The sequence below is a fragment of the Eubalaena glacialis genome, chromosome 9 (assembly GCF_028564815.1).
Source record: "Eubalaena glacialis isolate mEubGla1 chromosome 9, mEubGla1.1.hap2.+ XY, whole genome shotgun sequence".
Lineage (NCBI taxonomy): Eukaryota > Metazoa > Chordata > Mammalia > Artiodactyla > Balaenidae > Eubalaena > Eubalaena glacialis.
Window position 1 is genome coordinate 65545702 of NC_083724.1, and position 17040 is coordinate 65562741.

Consider the following 17040-nt stretch of genomic DNA (forward strand, 5'->3'; position numbering starts at 1 on the left):
AGTCTCAAAAAAAAAAAAAAAGAAACAAACAAAATCACCTTGATCTTCTTGCCTGGTTAATATCTACTGGTATTTTAAAAAGCAGGAAACATAATTAGTAATACATACTTGTCACAAGTTTAGACTGTTGAATTTTTTTTCATTTTGCCTATATCTTTCCAAACTTTAGATTCATTTCTCTGCTTTTCCAGATCATGTACAGTGAACAAAATCTAACCTGTCTCTTAATGATTTTTTTCCTACTAATACAGTAGTTTAGTTTTGTATGATGCAGTGGTGACTTCTGGGCCTTCTGAGATATGTAGGCTCTTTCCCACTTCTCTGAATGTCCTCGGGCTGCCGGATTCGGGTTGTGTGACTTGGTTCTGACTTTACTACTTACTGTCAGCTCCTGTCTGACAGTTACAGCAGATATGATAGCCAATTTTTCTCCCCTCTCTCTCACATCCAATATGGTAATTCTGATGTGCCGTGGGTTTAGAACATGGAATATGAAATGTGTATAAAATATAGACTGAGGGAGGGCTTGAGGGGCTGCTTCAGTCAATGTGGTGTATTAGACAGAGCATGGGACACCTGGGTTCTACTTCCTGCTCTGTCCCCAATTTCCTTATGGATGTAACTTCTGCCTCAATGTCTTTATCAGGAAGGAACAGGTTTTATTCAAGGATATTTAACATCTCCTCCTGCTTTTAGATCCTTGAAACTATCTTTAAAAGATACTTTGTAAAATCCATTTTAGCTGGTCAAGTACAAGTTTGATTTCCTTTTTGATGCTATGAGAAGCAAAAAGTCCCAAAAGAGCAAGAGGGGAAAACAGTTGTGTTTAGGATAGGTAAAATGTTAGACCATAGTTATTTACAAAAAAAAATTTAGGCATTTGTATGTTGATTATTTTACAAAAATTCCACTCATTTTCTTTTATACCTATATACAAATAAAATAGAGACTATTAACTATATAGATATGTATATATTATAGAGATATAAAAATAAAATATAGAGACACACACAAATAAAAATCTTTTGACAGCTCTGAAATTTGAAGGCATTCAAAGTGTAGTATTAAAAACAGAAACCTTAATTTTTTCAGTTACAGAAATAAACATCTACTTCTTTGAAACTTTTTGATTAAATATAGATGTATTTTAGACTAAATCTTTAAGGATAGGTCAGCAGGGGTTCCAGACACTCCTGTGGGAAAGCAAAATGGTTTCATAGATAATGATCTATAATAATAGAATTACCAAATGTACAATGACTGCCTAAGGAAATGAGCAGATGAGATTACAGTATGTAAATTCAAGAAATACCTAATCTAGGAGTCTGGCTCCTCTGGGCTAGAAAAATAATAAAACACCAATGGGGAGGAAAGGAGACTGGAGATAAAGATAGGGTTCAGTTAGCAATCTGATTAAGGACAAAGGATAGAGTAAAATTTGCTGTTCTTCTTGAAACACAGGTGCTGTAAATGACCATATGTAAAGGACCATCAGGTAGCAAGGGAGCCTGAGGAAACATAACCTAGAATTGAAAAATGGTCCCTGAGACCAAACAAAAACACTCTAGATGCATATTAATTCTAATTATAGAATCTAAAACCATCTCCTAAAAATATTCATGAGAAGGTAAATAGCCAGGTTATAAAATGTTGAAACTATTAATTTTACATCACAGAGGAATCGATAATTCCCAGAGGAATATTTATTTTTCAAGGGAAAGAGGTTGGAGGACTAAATGAACCTGAAAAGTAATGGGCGAAGGGAAGCAGAGAGGCCCATAGAATGAATGAAAACATGTTGAATGACAGGGTAGGTCTTGGTGTTCAGAGAAAAATTATACTGAGGAGGTGGCCTTGTCATCCAAAAATGTTCCTCTTAAAATGACTGATCCAAAAGAATGTGCAGATCTTTTATTTTTGTTTTAGTTTGCTTTTAATCTGCTGCTAGGCATTTGCTGGAATGCCTGTAACTAGTATTAACTGTTCTTGGGATAATCATTCTTGTTGCCCTTTTGAAATAAAATGCATATTGAAGTATCATACAAAAGCCATCAGGTCAAATATTCATACCCATTTTTCACTTAAAATTTGAAAATTAGAAGCTTTTTATGATATTTTAAAAATCTCACACCAAATATATTTTACCTCTTACACACCCTGGAATACCGTCAGAAATGGTATTTGATAAATGCTTTAATTTCTGGACCAATATGGTAAATACATAACATGTAATTGAAAATAGTTTATGTTACTGATAGATACATAATGTCACTCTCTAAAATACGATGGAAAAACTCCAGTTGCCCCCTGAAAACTTTCTGTTGTTCTGAAAGCTTTCTCAGTTTTACATCTAAAAAAAGGTCTCAGTACTACAGTTAAAACAATTCCCTGAAACCAGAGGTTTATAAAATTAACTTCACAATGATATGAAAAAATTAGTTCTGAAACTTCTTATAACATAATGTTTGATCTGTTATATATGATCACTAATCCTCTTGAATTAAGAGGGGAGATAGAAAATTTCCATCACTATTATACTGGATTTTATAATAGTTTATTGCAGAACAAAATACCTAATTATGTATTTCTTAATGCCATTATTCTGAGATTATGATCTTCTAGGTTTTTGGTGTCAAAAACCATTTCTTATGAAATAATGGCAATTTAAGGAATAATGTTGATGTCTTCATTTTGACAACCCTGTATTAGTTGCCCAATATCTTTTTTATTTTATTGATCCATCTAATTACCCAAATCTGTTGTATTTCTATACACTAACAACAAAATATCAGAAAGAGAAACTAAGGCAATAATCCCATTTATTGTTGCATCAAAAAGAATAAAATACCTAGGAATACCTAATGAGGCAAAAGACCTGTGCTTAGAGAACTATAAGATGGTGATGAAAGAAACTGAAGATGACAAACAGATGGAAACTTATACTGTGTTCTTGGATTGGAAGAATCAATATTGTTAAAATGACCATACTACCCAGACAATCTACAGATTCAGTGCAATCCCTATCAAATTACCAATGGTATCTTTCAAGAACTGGAACAACAACAACAACAAAATTTAATTTGTATGGAAACAAAAAACACTCTGAATAGCCAAAACAATCTTGAGAAAGAAGAATGGAGCTCAAGGAATCATGCTCCCTAACTTCAGACTATACTGCAAAGCTATAGTAATCAAAAGACTATGGTACTGGCACAAAAACAGACACATAGATCAATGCAACAGGATAGAAAGCCCAGAAATAAACCCACGCACTTATGGTCAATTAATCTACGACAAATGAGACAAGAATATACAGTGGAGAAAAGACAGTCTCTTCAATAAGTGGTGCTGGGAAAATCAGACAGCTACCTGTAAAAGAATGAAATTAGAACATTCTCTAACACCATATACAAAAATAAACTCAAAATGGATTAAATATCTAAATGTAAGACCGGATACTATAAAACTCCTAGAGAAAAACATAGGCAGAACACTCTTTCACATAAATAGCAGCAATATTTTTTTGGATCTGTCTCCTAGAATAATGGAAACAAAAGCAAAAATAAACAAATGGGACCTAATTAAACTTAAAAGCTTTTGCATGGCAAAGGAAACCATAAACAAAATGAAAAGACAACCTACAGAATGGGAGAAAATATTTGCAAATGATGCTACTGACAGGGATTAATTTCCAAAATATATAAAGAGCTTATACAGCTCAGTATCAAAAAAAGACAAACAACCCAATTGAAAAATGGGCAGAAACCTAAATAGACATTTCTCCAAAGTAGACATACAGATGGCCAACAGGCACATGAAAAGATGCTCAAGATTGCTAATTATTAGAGAAATGCAAATCAAAACTACAATAGGGTATCACCTCGCACTGGTTAGAATGACCATCACCAAAAAGCTCACAAATAATAAATGCTGGAGAGGGTGGTGAAAAAAGGAACCCTCTTATACTGTTAGTGGAAATGTAAATTGGTGCAGCCACTATGGAGAACAGTATGGAGGTTCCTTAAAAAACTAAAAATAGAGTTACCATATAATCCAGCAATCCCACTCCTGGGCATATATCTGGAAAAGACGAAAACTCTAATGTGAAAAGATTCATGCACCACAGTGTTCATAGCAGCACTATTTACAATAGCAAAGACATGGAAGCATGTCTAAATGTGCATCAACAGATGAGTGGATAAAGAAGAAATGGTATATATATGCAATGGAATATTACGCAGCCATAAAAAGGAATGAAATAGTGCCATTTGTAGCAACATGGATGCAACTAGAGATTATCATACTAAGTGAAGTAAGACAGAGAAAGACAAATATCATATGATATCACTTATATACGGAATCTGAAAAAAAAATGATACAAATGAACTTATTTACAAAACAGAAATAGACTCACAGACATAGAAAACAAACTCATGGTTACCAAAGGGGAAAAGAGGGGGGGAGGGATAAATCAGGAATTTGGGATTAACAGCTACACACTACTATATATAAAATTGATAAACAATAAGAACCTACTGTATAGCACAGGGAACTATATTCAATATTTTGTAATAACCTATAATGGACAAGAATCTGAAAAAAAGAATATAAATATATATACATATATATATGTAACTTGCTGTACACCTGAAACATTGTAAATCAACTATACTTCCATAAAAAATAAATAAATTTTTAAAATAATATTTCTATATTCTAAAGAAAAAAATTAATTTATCAAAAAAAGAAAATTTGTCTATTCCCTTTTTGATGGAGAAAATATATAGAATTCCTATAAATCAATAACAAGAAGACAAATGACCCAAACTACTGTTATTAAAAAGGTTACTAATGAAATTCTTGTAAGTGCTTTTTTTTAAACATATATTATTATTCCTCTTGGGTAAATACCTAGGAGTAGAATTGCTAGGTCACAGGGCACATGCATGTAACTTTATAAGAAACTGCAAGACAGTTCTACAAAGAGGTTGTACCATTTTACAATTCCACCAACAATAAATGAGAATTCCATTTGCTCTACAACATAGTCTTTGTGACTTTAACTATTCTAGTGGGTGTGAAGTGGTATTTTATTGTGGTTTTAATTTGCATTTCTCTGACATCTAATGGTGGTGGGCACCTTTTCATGTCCTTATTGACCAACTGTCTCTCTTTACTTGTGAAATCTCTAAGTCAATTGCTATTTTTTTTAACATCTTTATTGGAGTATAATTGCTTTACAATGGTGTGTTAGTTTCTGCTTTATAACAAAGCGAATCAGCTATACATATACATATATCCCCGTATCTCTTCCCTCTTGCATCTCCCTCCCTCCCACCCTCCCTATACCACCCCTCTAGGTGGTCACAAAGCACCAAGCTGATCTCCCTGTGCTATGTGGCTGCTTCCCACTAGCTATTGGTTTTACATTTGGTAGTGTATATGTTATTTTTTTTAAATCTGGTTGTCTTTTTGTCATTGATTTGTAGGAGATGTTTATATTTTCTGGATTTGAGACCTTTATCAGATACATGATTTGAGATGAGCTTTTCCCAAATGTGGTCTGCCCTTTCATTTTCTTAATAGTGTCTTTAGATGAACATAACTTTTAAAATTTGATGAAGTGCAAAATCTGACTGATATCCACCAGCGATTTATCTAGTCTCAATTTCTAGCCATGGAATATATTAGTCTAATTGCATTGCTTTGGATAATGTCCAGGGAGGCAAAAAGGAGGGTCAGGGATAGTTACATATGCATTTTTAAAGTCCGCCGCAGCTAGATAAATTTTGTTGTCATTATCTGACCACGAGTCACCTTTCATTGAGTGTTCTGTTATCCAATCACCCTTTGTACAACTCGTCTGGTTTCATAATCATCAATGCCTCTTACATTGTTATAGGCCTGATGCTGTAAGACTTTTCATTGCTATATATTTTCAAATCAGTGGGCAGGAATTACTATTTAATAAATACAGAATCTGCAACACTGCTGACTCAGAGAATCTCCTTCTGACTTTCTCCAAAAGTTTAAGATAGAGAGGCTAAAAAATAGAACTGTGATATGGGGATATATGTATACGTACAGCTGATTCATTTTGTTATACAGCAGAAACTAACACAACATTGTAAAGCAATTATACTCCGATAAAGATGTTAAAAAAAAAATAGAACTGTGGCAATGGCACAGTTTTATCATAAAAGAGCTAAGTCAAAATACATTATTAAGGTCAGCCCAAATCCATTCTGAACCACAGAACTCCCTCCAAGCTCCTAAAACAAAGCCAGGTAGATATCAGACACTCAACACTTGAATGAATGAAGCAACATTACAGTTCCATGAGAAAACAGAGAAACATCAGCAAAGAAACATCAATCAAATGTGAAACAGGGTTTCTTACTGTTCCCTGCAAGCTTGGGCGGCTACAATCCAGGTGCCCTTCTGCTCTGTGATCAAGGAGTGGCAGTAGCCTAAGTGATGGTGCCACCCAGCTGGGCATGATTTATCTTCCACCTGAAAAATAGTTGTCCATGTTCACATTATAATGGTCTTTACAATCTAGAGTCTGTTCTCAGCATAGAGAGTCCCATGAGTCCCCTAATGTGAGTAATTTTGTCACCAGAAAGGAGGTCAGCCCTAATCCCAATTCTCCACTTTGAGAAATGCAATGGCTTTTTGTGGAACACACTGGTAAAGTCAGCAGTGTTTTAATTTTACACTTTGACATTATGATAATTGAATAAAATAAGTAAACATCTTTTCAAATTGTATTGCTTGACTAATGTGTTTTGTGATTTTTAAAACACCAACTGGCCATCTTTTCCTCTTCACCTTCAAAGTGTAACAGAGCAGGTCGAGGTAGCAGGAGTGGACAGGGCACTCCCTCTCTCTCAGCTTATCATGGGACATGCTGCAAGTAAAGGTACTTGGCTGCTCGGCCTGCATCCCACCTTGGTGTGAGGGCTCCAAGATTTCCAGGCAATTCCATTGCACTTATACAGCTTTTGGAGGCTTTCTTCAAAGTGGAAGAGTCCCTTTAATTCTAGTGTGCAGTTCTTTGGAAATGAGGGCAACCGGTCCTATGGCAAAGAAAGGTGATTTAGACTTGACTTGATGTAAGTTGATCACACTTGTACCTCTTTTAGGTCATCATTTGTTGAGTAGCATTTGTGTTGAGTCAACTATCCCCAAGCTTGAAGGCTGTTTTATGACCCAGAGCACAGCTTGTTGTAAAGTGAATAGGAAGTGAAGAGATTTTCATACCTGTTGGGGGAAGTGTGAGCCGGTTGTGGATTCCTCCTTATCTGCTTGAGGCAGTTCTGCCACTTTGATTGTCTTTTGTGGCTGACTAACAATGGATACTTTGGCCTTCCTTTTGTGAGTTGAGGAACTGTCATCCTCCAGTTTCAGGGAAATCATTCCATGATACTTGAGGAAATCAACAAACAACAATAAAGAAAAAATAAACACCAAGAGAGCAAACAAAAACATTTGTTGCAAAAATGAGCAATCCAAAAATTGGATCAAAACAAAAAGATAAAAGGTGTATTTTTTTTCTGACCACCCAAGCCTCTAAAACAAATTTCAAAACATGTTTTTAAGAGAAATACATAAATATAACAGTTATGAAAGGTAGTTTCACTAAATATTTTGTATCCATAAATACAAGAAATTTAGCAATTCTCTCAGACTATGCTTACATTGTAGATGATGTCTGTTCCATTTCTATAAACAGAGGATGGATGGACCTGAAATCAAGAGAGAACAAAATATGAAAAAAATTGAATAATAATTAGCAGTAGGGTAAAACCCTTCCAATAAGATATTTTTAATGACTGAAAAATTTTAAAACATATGTTTTTCTTAAGATTTTCCATGCCTAAATCATTGGAATTTTTATAAAATCACTGGACCTAATGGCACTTTATCAATGTTGACTCATCTATTCTTAGTCCTAGTTAGAGAGAAAAAAATCCTTATTTTCTTAGTACATCTATAGTACACAGAGGTCCAAGAAAACACACACACACACACACACACACACACACCCCACACACCAATGAGTGTGTGCCTGGTTAGAATACTATGCTGATAAGGTCAAAGCCATTGTTTCCACACCCAAGTAGATCATTGAATCTCATTCTATTTCAGCGTCACTGGTCATTCCCTATCTGTCTTGATCACAAAAGGAACCAAAGCAGAAATCATATGGATGAGTCAGAATATCTATCACCTCAGTCAGTACAATAAATGAAGTAGGGCAGCATTATGATATTTGTATACAAAAGGCATTTCATGATGGTATAAGGAACTGTGAAAATCACCATGGCCCTCAGTCACTGTGAGAACCAGAACAGCTTCCACAGCGTTTCAGAATACTTATTAAGATCTTTTGATCCTTTCAGTATGCACTCCACACATCAAAACCAAAGAGGCCCCCATCCTTACTCTTTTGCCATTCCCTTGGGTCCTAAGCTTCATTCGAGAAAGATCTTCAGAATCAAAGTCCCGCAGGGTGTCTCCCCTGGCGACTGCTAGCTGCTTGGAAGATGCAAGGGGTCTTCTTTCCGGATGAAAGGAACCAGAAGTGGTGCGCGAGGAAGCCCCTGGGGAGAGCAGGCTCCAAATGCCCTTCTCCCATGCGTTGGGCATGTTTGCATTGAAGGCATATGAAGGATGGCACTGTCCTGGAGGCACACAAAATGGCAGGTCAGTTCATTTTACACAAACAGATAAGTGATCACATGGAGAAAGTCCCTGGAGCAGCTTGTCATTAAACTCAGACGGATGACTTTCCCACCAGATGTTGCCTTTCTGCCATTTGCCAGAAACCCCTTTACTCTTCATCAGTGTCTATGCAGAAAAGCTGTGCCCTTCTGCACATCTACAGGGTGACTGTAAGTCATGAAATTGATTTCACGAACCACAGATGAAAATCACTGTCGTGATTTTATAATCATCCCCTCTACTTGGGCAATAGCCTCCCTTCATATTATAGAACTCCTCCATATTATCGGGTTTACTCCCTGATCAAGTATCATTCCACAAACACTTTAAAGTGTTCATCCTTTCCCCAATCTCCTAGAGGTAGAAACTGGAATTGTTTGAAGATGTCAGTGAAATCAAGTAACAGTTATAAAAATGAGCATTTAACTGTTACAGAACAAAGATCCAGTAAATCTTAATGGAGCTCCTTTGATTAGAAATACTGCCAATTAGTATGAAAAAATTCTAAACCTAGCAGCCTCGTCTGGATACTTTACACTTCATGCGTAAAGTGTGTATTTTATGTATTTATGTACTTAATGCGACCAGAAAATTCTACTGAAAAAGAAATGAATTTGGTGAGGTAAGGTGGTGTGGGAGAGATGCTATGGTAAAGGAAAGAGGATAGTGTCTATTTTTATTATAGGATGAGAAAGAGGAGATAATAAATTTCAGGTAAGAAAAACATACAGCCTGTAGGGCATGACAGGTGTAAAGATAGGAGGGTGAGACCAAGCATAGTAACTGGACACTTGTCAACTGCTAAATAGACAAATAAGTAGGAGGTATTCGGCAGGAAACATGTCAGAGCACCAAAACTTTGGGCCGCTCTTTATTTTATTTAGTTGTTCTTTAGCATATACTATCCAGGACCTATTTGGCTCTGCAATCCAAGGTTATTAATTAATATTCTCCAGCTGCTCCTGAATCCCCAAGCCAGCTGCATCTTTCACATCTATTTTTCTCCAATTCCTTCCTCTCAGAATTTTCGGGGTCACACTACAGTGGGGACTCAGATTTTAGGCATCGAGAGCTCTCTTTAACAGAGGAAGATAATTACAGCCCTATAAACTCTGGGGGAAAATAATTGTCTATAGATTCTCACCAACATTGTTTCCCCCTTGGCGAGAACAACAAACGGGTGAGGAAAAAAACAACGAAGCCCTGACTTGTTGCTTTTCTCAAACGGTCGTTCTTAGCAGGAGGAAAACCACATGAAGCAGAAACCAGAATAAAGGGCCTACATCACGACTGAGGTTGCTTTCTTGACAAGGAATTAAGCATTTTGATTTGAAGGTGTTATCAAGCACACTGGCTGTTGAAAGCAAGCAGCTACAGTGCCAGGACTGCTCCTGATTTCAAGATGAGGATCAAAAGAATACCTCCTTTTGAGTCCAAAATTTTCACTGCAGTTTTTGTCTTTGTGCCAAGAACCGCATTCACGGGGGAGTTCAGAATTACTTCAAAGACCTCATCAACTTCCTCTAATCCGTCATAGGTAATTGCTATATTCCACATCTTAGTTGACATTCCTACAAGAAGTAAACATTTTAATTACTCTTTAATTGCTATTTCAATCACCTAGGTGTCAGAGAAATATATTAATTAACATGTCTACAGCTAGACTGCAGTAGCCTGAGTGAGCTATTGTCCTGCTACCAACTCGCTGAAGTCGTGCTGTTCTCCTAAATAATATTAAAAGACCACATCTGTTCCTGGACAATGATGATTCCCTTTAAATGCAAACACTGTAACAAAAAAAGCAAGCTGCATTAGGCAAGGGATGAACAAAAAATGGTGAGCAGTTGAGATCTAAGACAATTTTTTCCTGACCTGACCCTTCTCTCCTTAAGAATAAACAAGTAGTGCAATCTTTAAATCTTAATAGTTTGAAAAACCTTAAGATGTTGATGCAGACCGTCAGAAGTGATTATTGGATGGTACTTCATGCTATTCACAGAAATGATTGATTTCTAACGACAGCTGCTTCCATCGGCTGCCCTACTTCCTGAGATCCTTCTAGCCCACAAATGCTTTTTCTGATGATGTAATACTCAGGAGTTTGATATCCTCCTACAGAGAATTTATAGGCTGGGGGGTTCTTGAAATAGACGGAGGCAATTTTTTTTCTCTTTCTGTCTGCCTCTGTTCATGGAGTTACAATCAAGCTTGGTTCACAGTAACTTTGCGAACTTAATGCAAAACAGTTTTGATGTTACAAACATATCCCCAGCTATCCTGTCACCACTAAGATGGGACGCAAAGCAACCCCAGAAACACAAAATATTAAAGTTGGAAGAAACTTCTGAGATTGTCGAATCTTGACCAGTTTCCATGACGTGGATAGCAGGACATCCCCCATGGGTTTATTTAGAAGAAAAAGAGTTGGCAGGAAGGAAAGAAAGCACTGTTTAGTGAAGAAAGATGGCTCAGTTTTAAGGGGAAAAAGATAAACTTATGGTTTAACCTTTGAGGACTAAGTTTTGAAACTTTATTCTGTGTCATTTACTCATAGGCTATTTGAGTGCTTTTATTCCCATAAACCCATCTATACAAGCAGTTAAACATTTTTTTCTAGTCTTCTCATCTGAAAATCGGATTCCTTTCTCCTTGTAGGTTGTTTCCTACAGATTTATGCCTCTCAGTTGTGCTAGCTAGATGATGGCCTTCTTCTTGAAGGTATGTTGCTTATAGAGTTCATCATGGAATCAAAGTCTCATCAATCCCCAACAGAATCCAATGGAAAGAGGAAACCGTTCACTTATCCTACTCTTGCCTGCACTTAGAGAGAAAAATTAAGGGTCTTTGAAATAATTTTATTTAAAAAAAATAGGCTGACAGGTAATTTGTTAAGCTTTCGGTATCCACTGAGTGTTTTTTGTTTGAACTTTTTTTTTTTTTTAATGTTTTCAAGTCTCATCCATGTTGTAACATGTATTAGTCCTTCATTGTTTTTTTTTTTTTTTTTTGGCTGCGTTGGGTCTTTGTTGCTGCGCACGGGCTTTCTCTGGTTGCGGCGAGTAGGGGCTACTCTTCGTTGCGGTGCGTAGGCTTCTCATTGCGGTGGCCTCTCTTGTTGCGGAGCACGGGTTCTAGGCGCGCGGGCTTCAGTAGTTGTGGCTCGCAGGCTCTAGAGCGCAGGCTCAGTAGTTGTGGCACACGCGCTTAGTTGCTCCGTGGCATGTGGGATCTTTCCAGACCAGGGATTGAACCCGTGTCCCCTGCATTGGCAGGTGGGTTCTTAACCACTGTACCACCAGGGAAGTCCCTCCACTGAGTTCTTAAATCAATTACTTTCAAAGTCTTTACAAAGACAAAATTTGAAGCATTTAATATAAACTACATAACTCCCACCTCATGGCTGGATGAATCAGTCCATCAAAATATATATTTTGTATTGATTATGTGCTTGCCTTTGGTGGATGCTAGGGAGAATACTAGAGGTGTAACATAAGGAAGCCCTGACATAAAGGAATTTAAAACCTTCTTGAAGAGACAAGATGTAAATAGCAGAAAAGTCAATTATTCCAGGTTGTGTATAATTAGCTGCCAAAAGATACAGAATAGATGGAAAATACTACATGTATGTGGGCTCCAGAGTTGGAAGGACCTGGGAGGAAATGGGAAAACAACAGAAGCAAAGTCAGTTAGATAGCAAAGCAGAGACCTTGATCAGGAGGGCTGAGCAGATTACCTGGCTGGAGTAGAGAGTTCATGCCAGGGAAGAGAGGTGGTAGGTAGCGCTGGCATTTTGTAGCCAGACTGCAGAGAGTCCTGGACACTAGGTGGTCAAACTCAGACTTTAAACCACAGGCAACACGAAAGGCTCTTGAAAATGGATGTCTTAAAAACATGAACCTGAAAGTGTTATGTGGGAAGATTTAGGGGCCCAGGCAGACAAGCAGAGAGGCTAGAAGTTGGGAATCCACATAGGCAGCTGTTGTAATAAATTGGCCTGAAGAGAAAAGAGACTTGACAATGAAGAAAGCATATGAATACCACTAAGGTTTTAATATTCAGAGAGCTGTTTTGACTCTCAAAGCCCATAAAGTTAAGCGTTATTCAAATAAAAATCCAATACAAAAAAAATTTTTTCCCAAGCCCCAACCATTTGCCTTCTTATTTTAAGAACTGTTTGATAAATTATAGTACCCCTTCCCCCCACTGCCCCACCCACCCCCCAAAAAACCTTAAAGTTTCTGTAAAACCTTATGGAGTAGAAACAGATGGTTAGAGAAGATCTATTCCAAGTTTCATTTAAGTACTTTTGATTTGTTTGCCTGCATTTCAACTTTGTTTATATGTCTACCAGGTAGGCACATAGGACCTCCTGTTTTAGGTTAATGAGATTAGAAATCAGAACTTTCTTAGTTTTTCTTTTTCCTTCCTCTCCAGCCTTCAAGGTGCAAAGTATTTGTGAAATCACAGTGATTATAAACAATTTCAGAAGGCATGAACTGGCCCCCTGTTCCCATGAAACAAAAGGTGCTGAAGAGGAGAGAGAGGTGTCAGGTTATGCAGACATAGCCCACTTTACAGAGTGAGTTAATTCCTGGATATTTTCCTGCAAAACACGTTTCACTATTGAAAGACATATTCTCAATGTTTTTTAGCAAATGCCACGTGAGAGAGCTGTTCTTTGGAAAACATTTTGACTCAGGCACAATGAAGTCTCAATTAAGAATGCAGCAAACCTTTGAAGAACACTTATTTTAAAGGAAAATAATCATTTTCTTAAGAATATTTGCACTTTGACTCAAGATTAGTCACAATAGCAGAAGGCAAAGTAGTCAAGGTTAGTTTTTGGTTTGGTACAAAGCTGCAAGGCAAGCTTACTTGAGTGTAGCTCACTAGACTGAAAAGTCCCTCAGTTTCTCTTCAGCTCCCTCCAAGAGCTCTCAAACCCTACGATATTCCACTGTCTTTGATTTCTCACTCTCTGTTGCCTCACCAATCATGGAAGCTGCTGTTTTTAAAGAAATGAACAGATTGCTTTGGGTGAAAGGGGTGGGAATGGGGATGAAGACACCAGATCTGAAAGAGGCAAGGATGAACAAGATGGGAGTAAATAAGTATTAACAGGACCTGTGGACACGGGGAATTCTAACATTCTCTAAAGGAAGACATCAGCTTATGAAACAGTTTCTGGTTAATAAGTTCCAAAGCAATGAACAGCCAAGTGTTGTTTCTTTTTCATTTATAAGCTATATTTATTTATTTTCTTAAAATGTCTAAATAGGGACTTCCCTGGTGGTCCAGTGGTTAAGACTTTGCACTTCCATCGCAGGGGGCACAGGTTCAATCCTTGGTCGGGGAATTAAGATCCCGCATGCTGCACGGCGTGGCCAAAAAAGAAAGTCTAAATAATCTCTAAAATTATGACTGTTTAGACCCTCAGAAGTCTTTAGTATCTACCAGAAGCAGCATGTAAACTCTTCAAAGCAAATGGGCATTCCCTCACCCAGTGGGACTTGCAAGAGTTAGCTTCCAGGAGCTCCTCCAGTGTGATATCTTCTAGTTCCTATCAATCCAAACAGAGAACCTGGTGGGCTGCTCAAAATCCACCAAAAGCCAAAATCACTCCTGATCTTGTGACAAACAGACCTCAGATAATGAAGATGATATATGACAAGGACTCTTGAAAAGAGGAAAGGCTGGACCTGCCTTAACATGAAGTACATAAAGAGCACAGAGCCAATGCATCAAATCCTTTCATCTTAGGGTTGATCAGAACCAGAGCCTGCAGCAACCCGAGGGTAAACTTCAAATACATAACAGGAATAGCTCTTCTCATCAAGGGTGGTCAGTCTGAGGAACAAGATTATGCAAGTCAGAAACTTAAATATCACAGGAAGGAGGCCAATAACAATATCGGGATTGTTGCATGTCAAATGTAAGGCTCCCTGTTATAGGTTGAGTTGTGTCACTCAAAAATCCCTGTGTTTAAGTCCTAACTCTCAGTACCTCAGAATGTGACCTTATTTGGAAATAAGGGCATTACAGATGTAATTCAGATGGAGTCATACTAGAGTAGAGTGGACCCCTAGTCTATTAGGACTGGTGTCAGTATACAAAGGGGAAATTTGGACACAGACACACACAAGGAGAACATCCTATGGAGATAAAGGCAGAGATCGGGTGATGCAGCAGAAGCCAAGGAAGGCCAGAGATTCCAGCAAAGCACCAGAGCATGGAAGAGAGGCATGGAACAGATTCCCTCTCAGCCCTTAGAAGGAATCAACCCTGCCCACATCATGATCTTGAACTTCTAGCGTCCAGAACTATTAGAAAAATAATTCTTGTTTTTAAGCTACCAGGTTTGTGATACTTTATTAGGGTAGCCCCAGCAAACTAATACAGTCACTAAACATCGTACAACTTGTGGTGAACTGCAGAAAGGCATTTCTTTTCTACATTTAATTTTTTTTTTTTTTTTTTTTTTGGTTGCGCTGGGTCTTAGTTGCGGCAGGCGGGCTCCTTAGTTGCGGCATGTGGGCTCCTTAGTTGTGGCACGTGAACTCTTAGTCGCGGCGTGCATGTAGGATCTCGTTCCCCAACGAGGGATTGAATCCAGGCCCCCCACATTGGGAGCGTGGCGTGCTAACCACTGCACCACCAGGGAGGTCTCCTCTACTTTTAATATTAAGGTTGTCAGTTTTGGAGTGGTACTGGTATTCAGGCCATTTTGTTTTGTCTTTGCCCAAAACTTCATGTGTCGGTGGCAGACAATGGCTAAAGTCTTGATTGGATGGCCTGTTCTCAGAATGCAGAACACCCCCTCTGCAGGGGAGCAGAAAGCCACACGCCCTGGCTGCTTCTCAAGGCCTTTTCCTTTTGTCCCTGGACAGGTGATCGAGGTCCATTCCATACCAGAGGGAAAGAGAGACAATCATGCAGTGCAGTGAGGGAAAGCTACTGGTCCCCATCTACAGAAACCAGGGAAAGGGGGCATGGCTCCCGCCTTGGTGCTTTAGGCACAGTTAGCTGAATGTATGTCTGTCCTGCAGTTTAAGTCCCCTTCTTCTGCTACCAACTCCCCTAGGAAGTCTTCCAGGATTTTCCTTAGCCAGAACAATGGCACATCCTTGGGGTCACAATGTACTCTATTAGTGAGTTGTTTTCATGTCTGTATTTCTCACAGGATAGAACATCCTTGCGAACAGGCCCCATGCTTTTGTACTCCCTTTTGCACCTAGCAAAATTTTTCCAAACGCTTAAAACAAAACAGGTGTTATCTAATTAAGTAATAATTTCCCCTGGAATCTGTTCATGTCAGCCTATTCCAAGAGAGATAGTTTAGAAATGACCCTTTAGGAATCCACATGACTATAACATTCAAAAAATTTCCATCAAAATATGAGGCTAATTACATTATTTCAGCTTTGTGTCAGACCTCTGAATAATTTTTTTTAATAGCATTTTTTCTGGATTTTTGGATGTTTGTTTTAATATTTTATATATTTTATTTGTTATGATCTCTCTTCTCATTTTAAATAAATACTCACTAGTAATAACATAAAATATGAGGGGCAAAACCTCAAGTCCAAACTCATCTCTCTGGGAGTGGGGTGATCCTGTCCCTGAGGAGTTTCTAGTTGGCTGAAGTTGCACAATAGTCTGTCTTTTGCACAATCTCCAGACTTTCTTACAAAAACATGAAACAAAGTGTAGACACAAAACGTACCTGGGTCAAACTGAATCAGCTTAGATGGAGTCATAGTGAAATCCTTTCCAACTGTAGCTGACACTTGGTTGACCTTAAGAGGGAAAAAAAAAAACCTTTTTTTTTAATAAAAATAAATATTCTGTAATAGAAAAACATCTAGTCTAATCTCATACTAGACTAAACTCATGCTCTCCAATCTGTTTTTAACATTAAGTGTTTTTTTTATTATAATACATCATTTTTGACCCATCTTCCTTAAAGTTAACTTTTTCCTAGACTAATATCAATGGAAGTAAACATAAAACTTTATTTTTATTTTTTTCTTCTCCTTTATAAATGATTCGGTTATTGGAGAAAGTAATGTGAATTTTAAACAGTACATTTCTCTTTGTTACAAATATCATTTCATTTCATGGGCTTCCCTCTACCCCAACCAGGTCCTAAAATAATGCCTTGGAGGAAAGGGAGAAGGGCAGTGAAGAGAAGGAAAAGCGGGTACTCCTGACAACCGGGGTGCTGATCTGTTAGCCAGCTTGGAGGTATCCTGCGAGCTCAGGGCACTGAAAGCCCTTAGACCAGATGAACTAAAACAAGTCTGGTCCATTTTC

General features: G+C 37.8%; 1 protein-coding gene across 7 annotated transcripts in view; it reads right to left on the reverse strand.

The window, feature by feature from the left end:
* Window positions 1–17040, reverse strand: part of FREM1 (FRAS1 related extracellular matrix 1) — a 172064-nt gene that overhangs the window by 4569 nt on the left and 150455 nt on the right. For 5 of the 7 annotated variants that reach the window (XM_061200436.1, XM_061200437.1, XM_061200439.1 and 2 more), the window contains 7 exons: window positions 16451–16523; window positions 10149–10298; window positions 8449–8687; window positions 7701–7748; window positions 7264–7428; window positions 6951–7079; window positions 6401–6513 (listed from right to left, as the gene is read on the reverse strand). In XM_061200436.1, the coding sequence (XP_061056419.1) occupies window positions 6401–6513; window positions 6951–7079; window positions 7264–7428; window positions 7701–7748; window positions 8449–8687; window positions 10149–10298; window positions 16451–16523 (917 nt within the window). The remainder of the gene's footprint in view (window positions 1–6400; window positions 6514–6950; window positions 7080–7263; window positions 7429–7700; window positions 7749–8448; window positions 8688–10148; window positions 10299–16450; window positions 16524–17040) is intronic. The other 2 variants (XM_061200438.1, XM_061200454.1) reach the window with 1 other exon arrangement.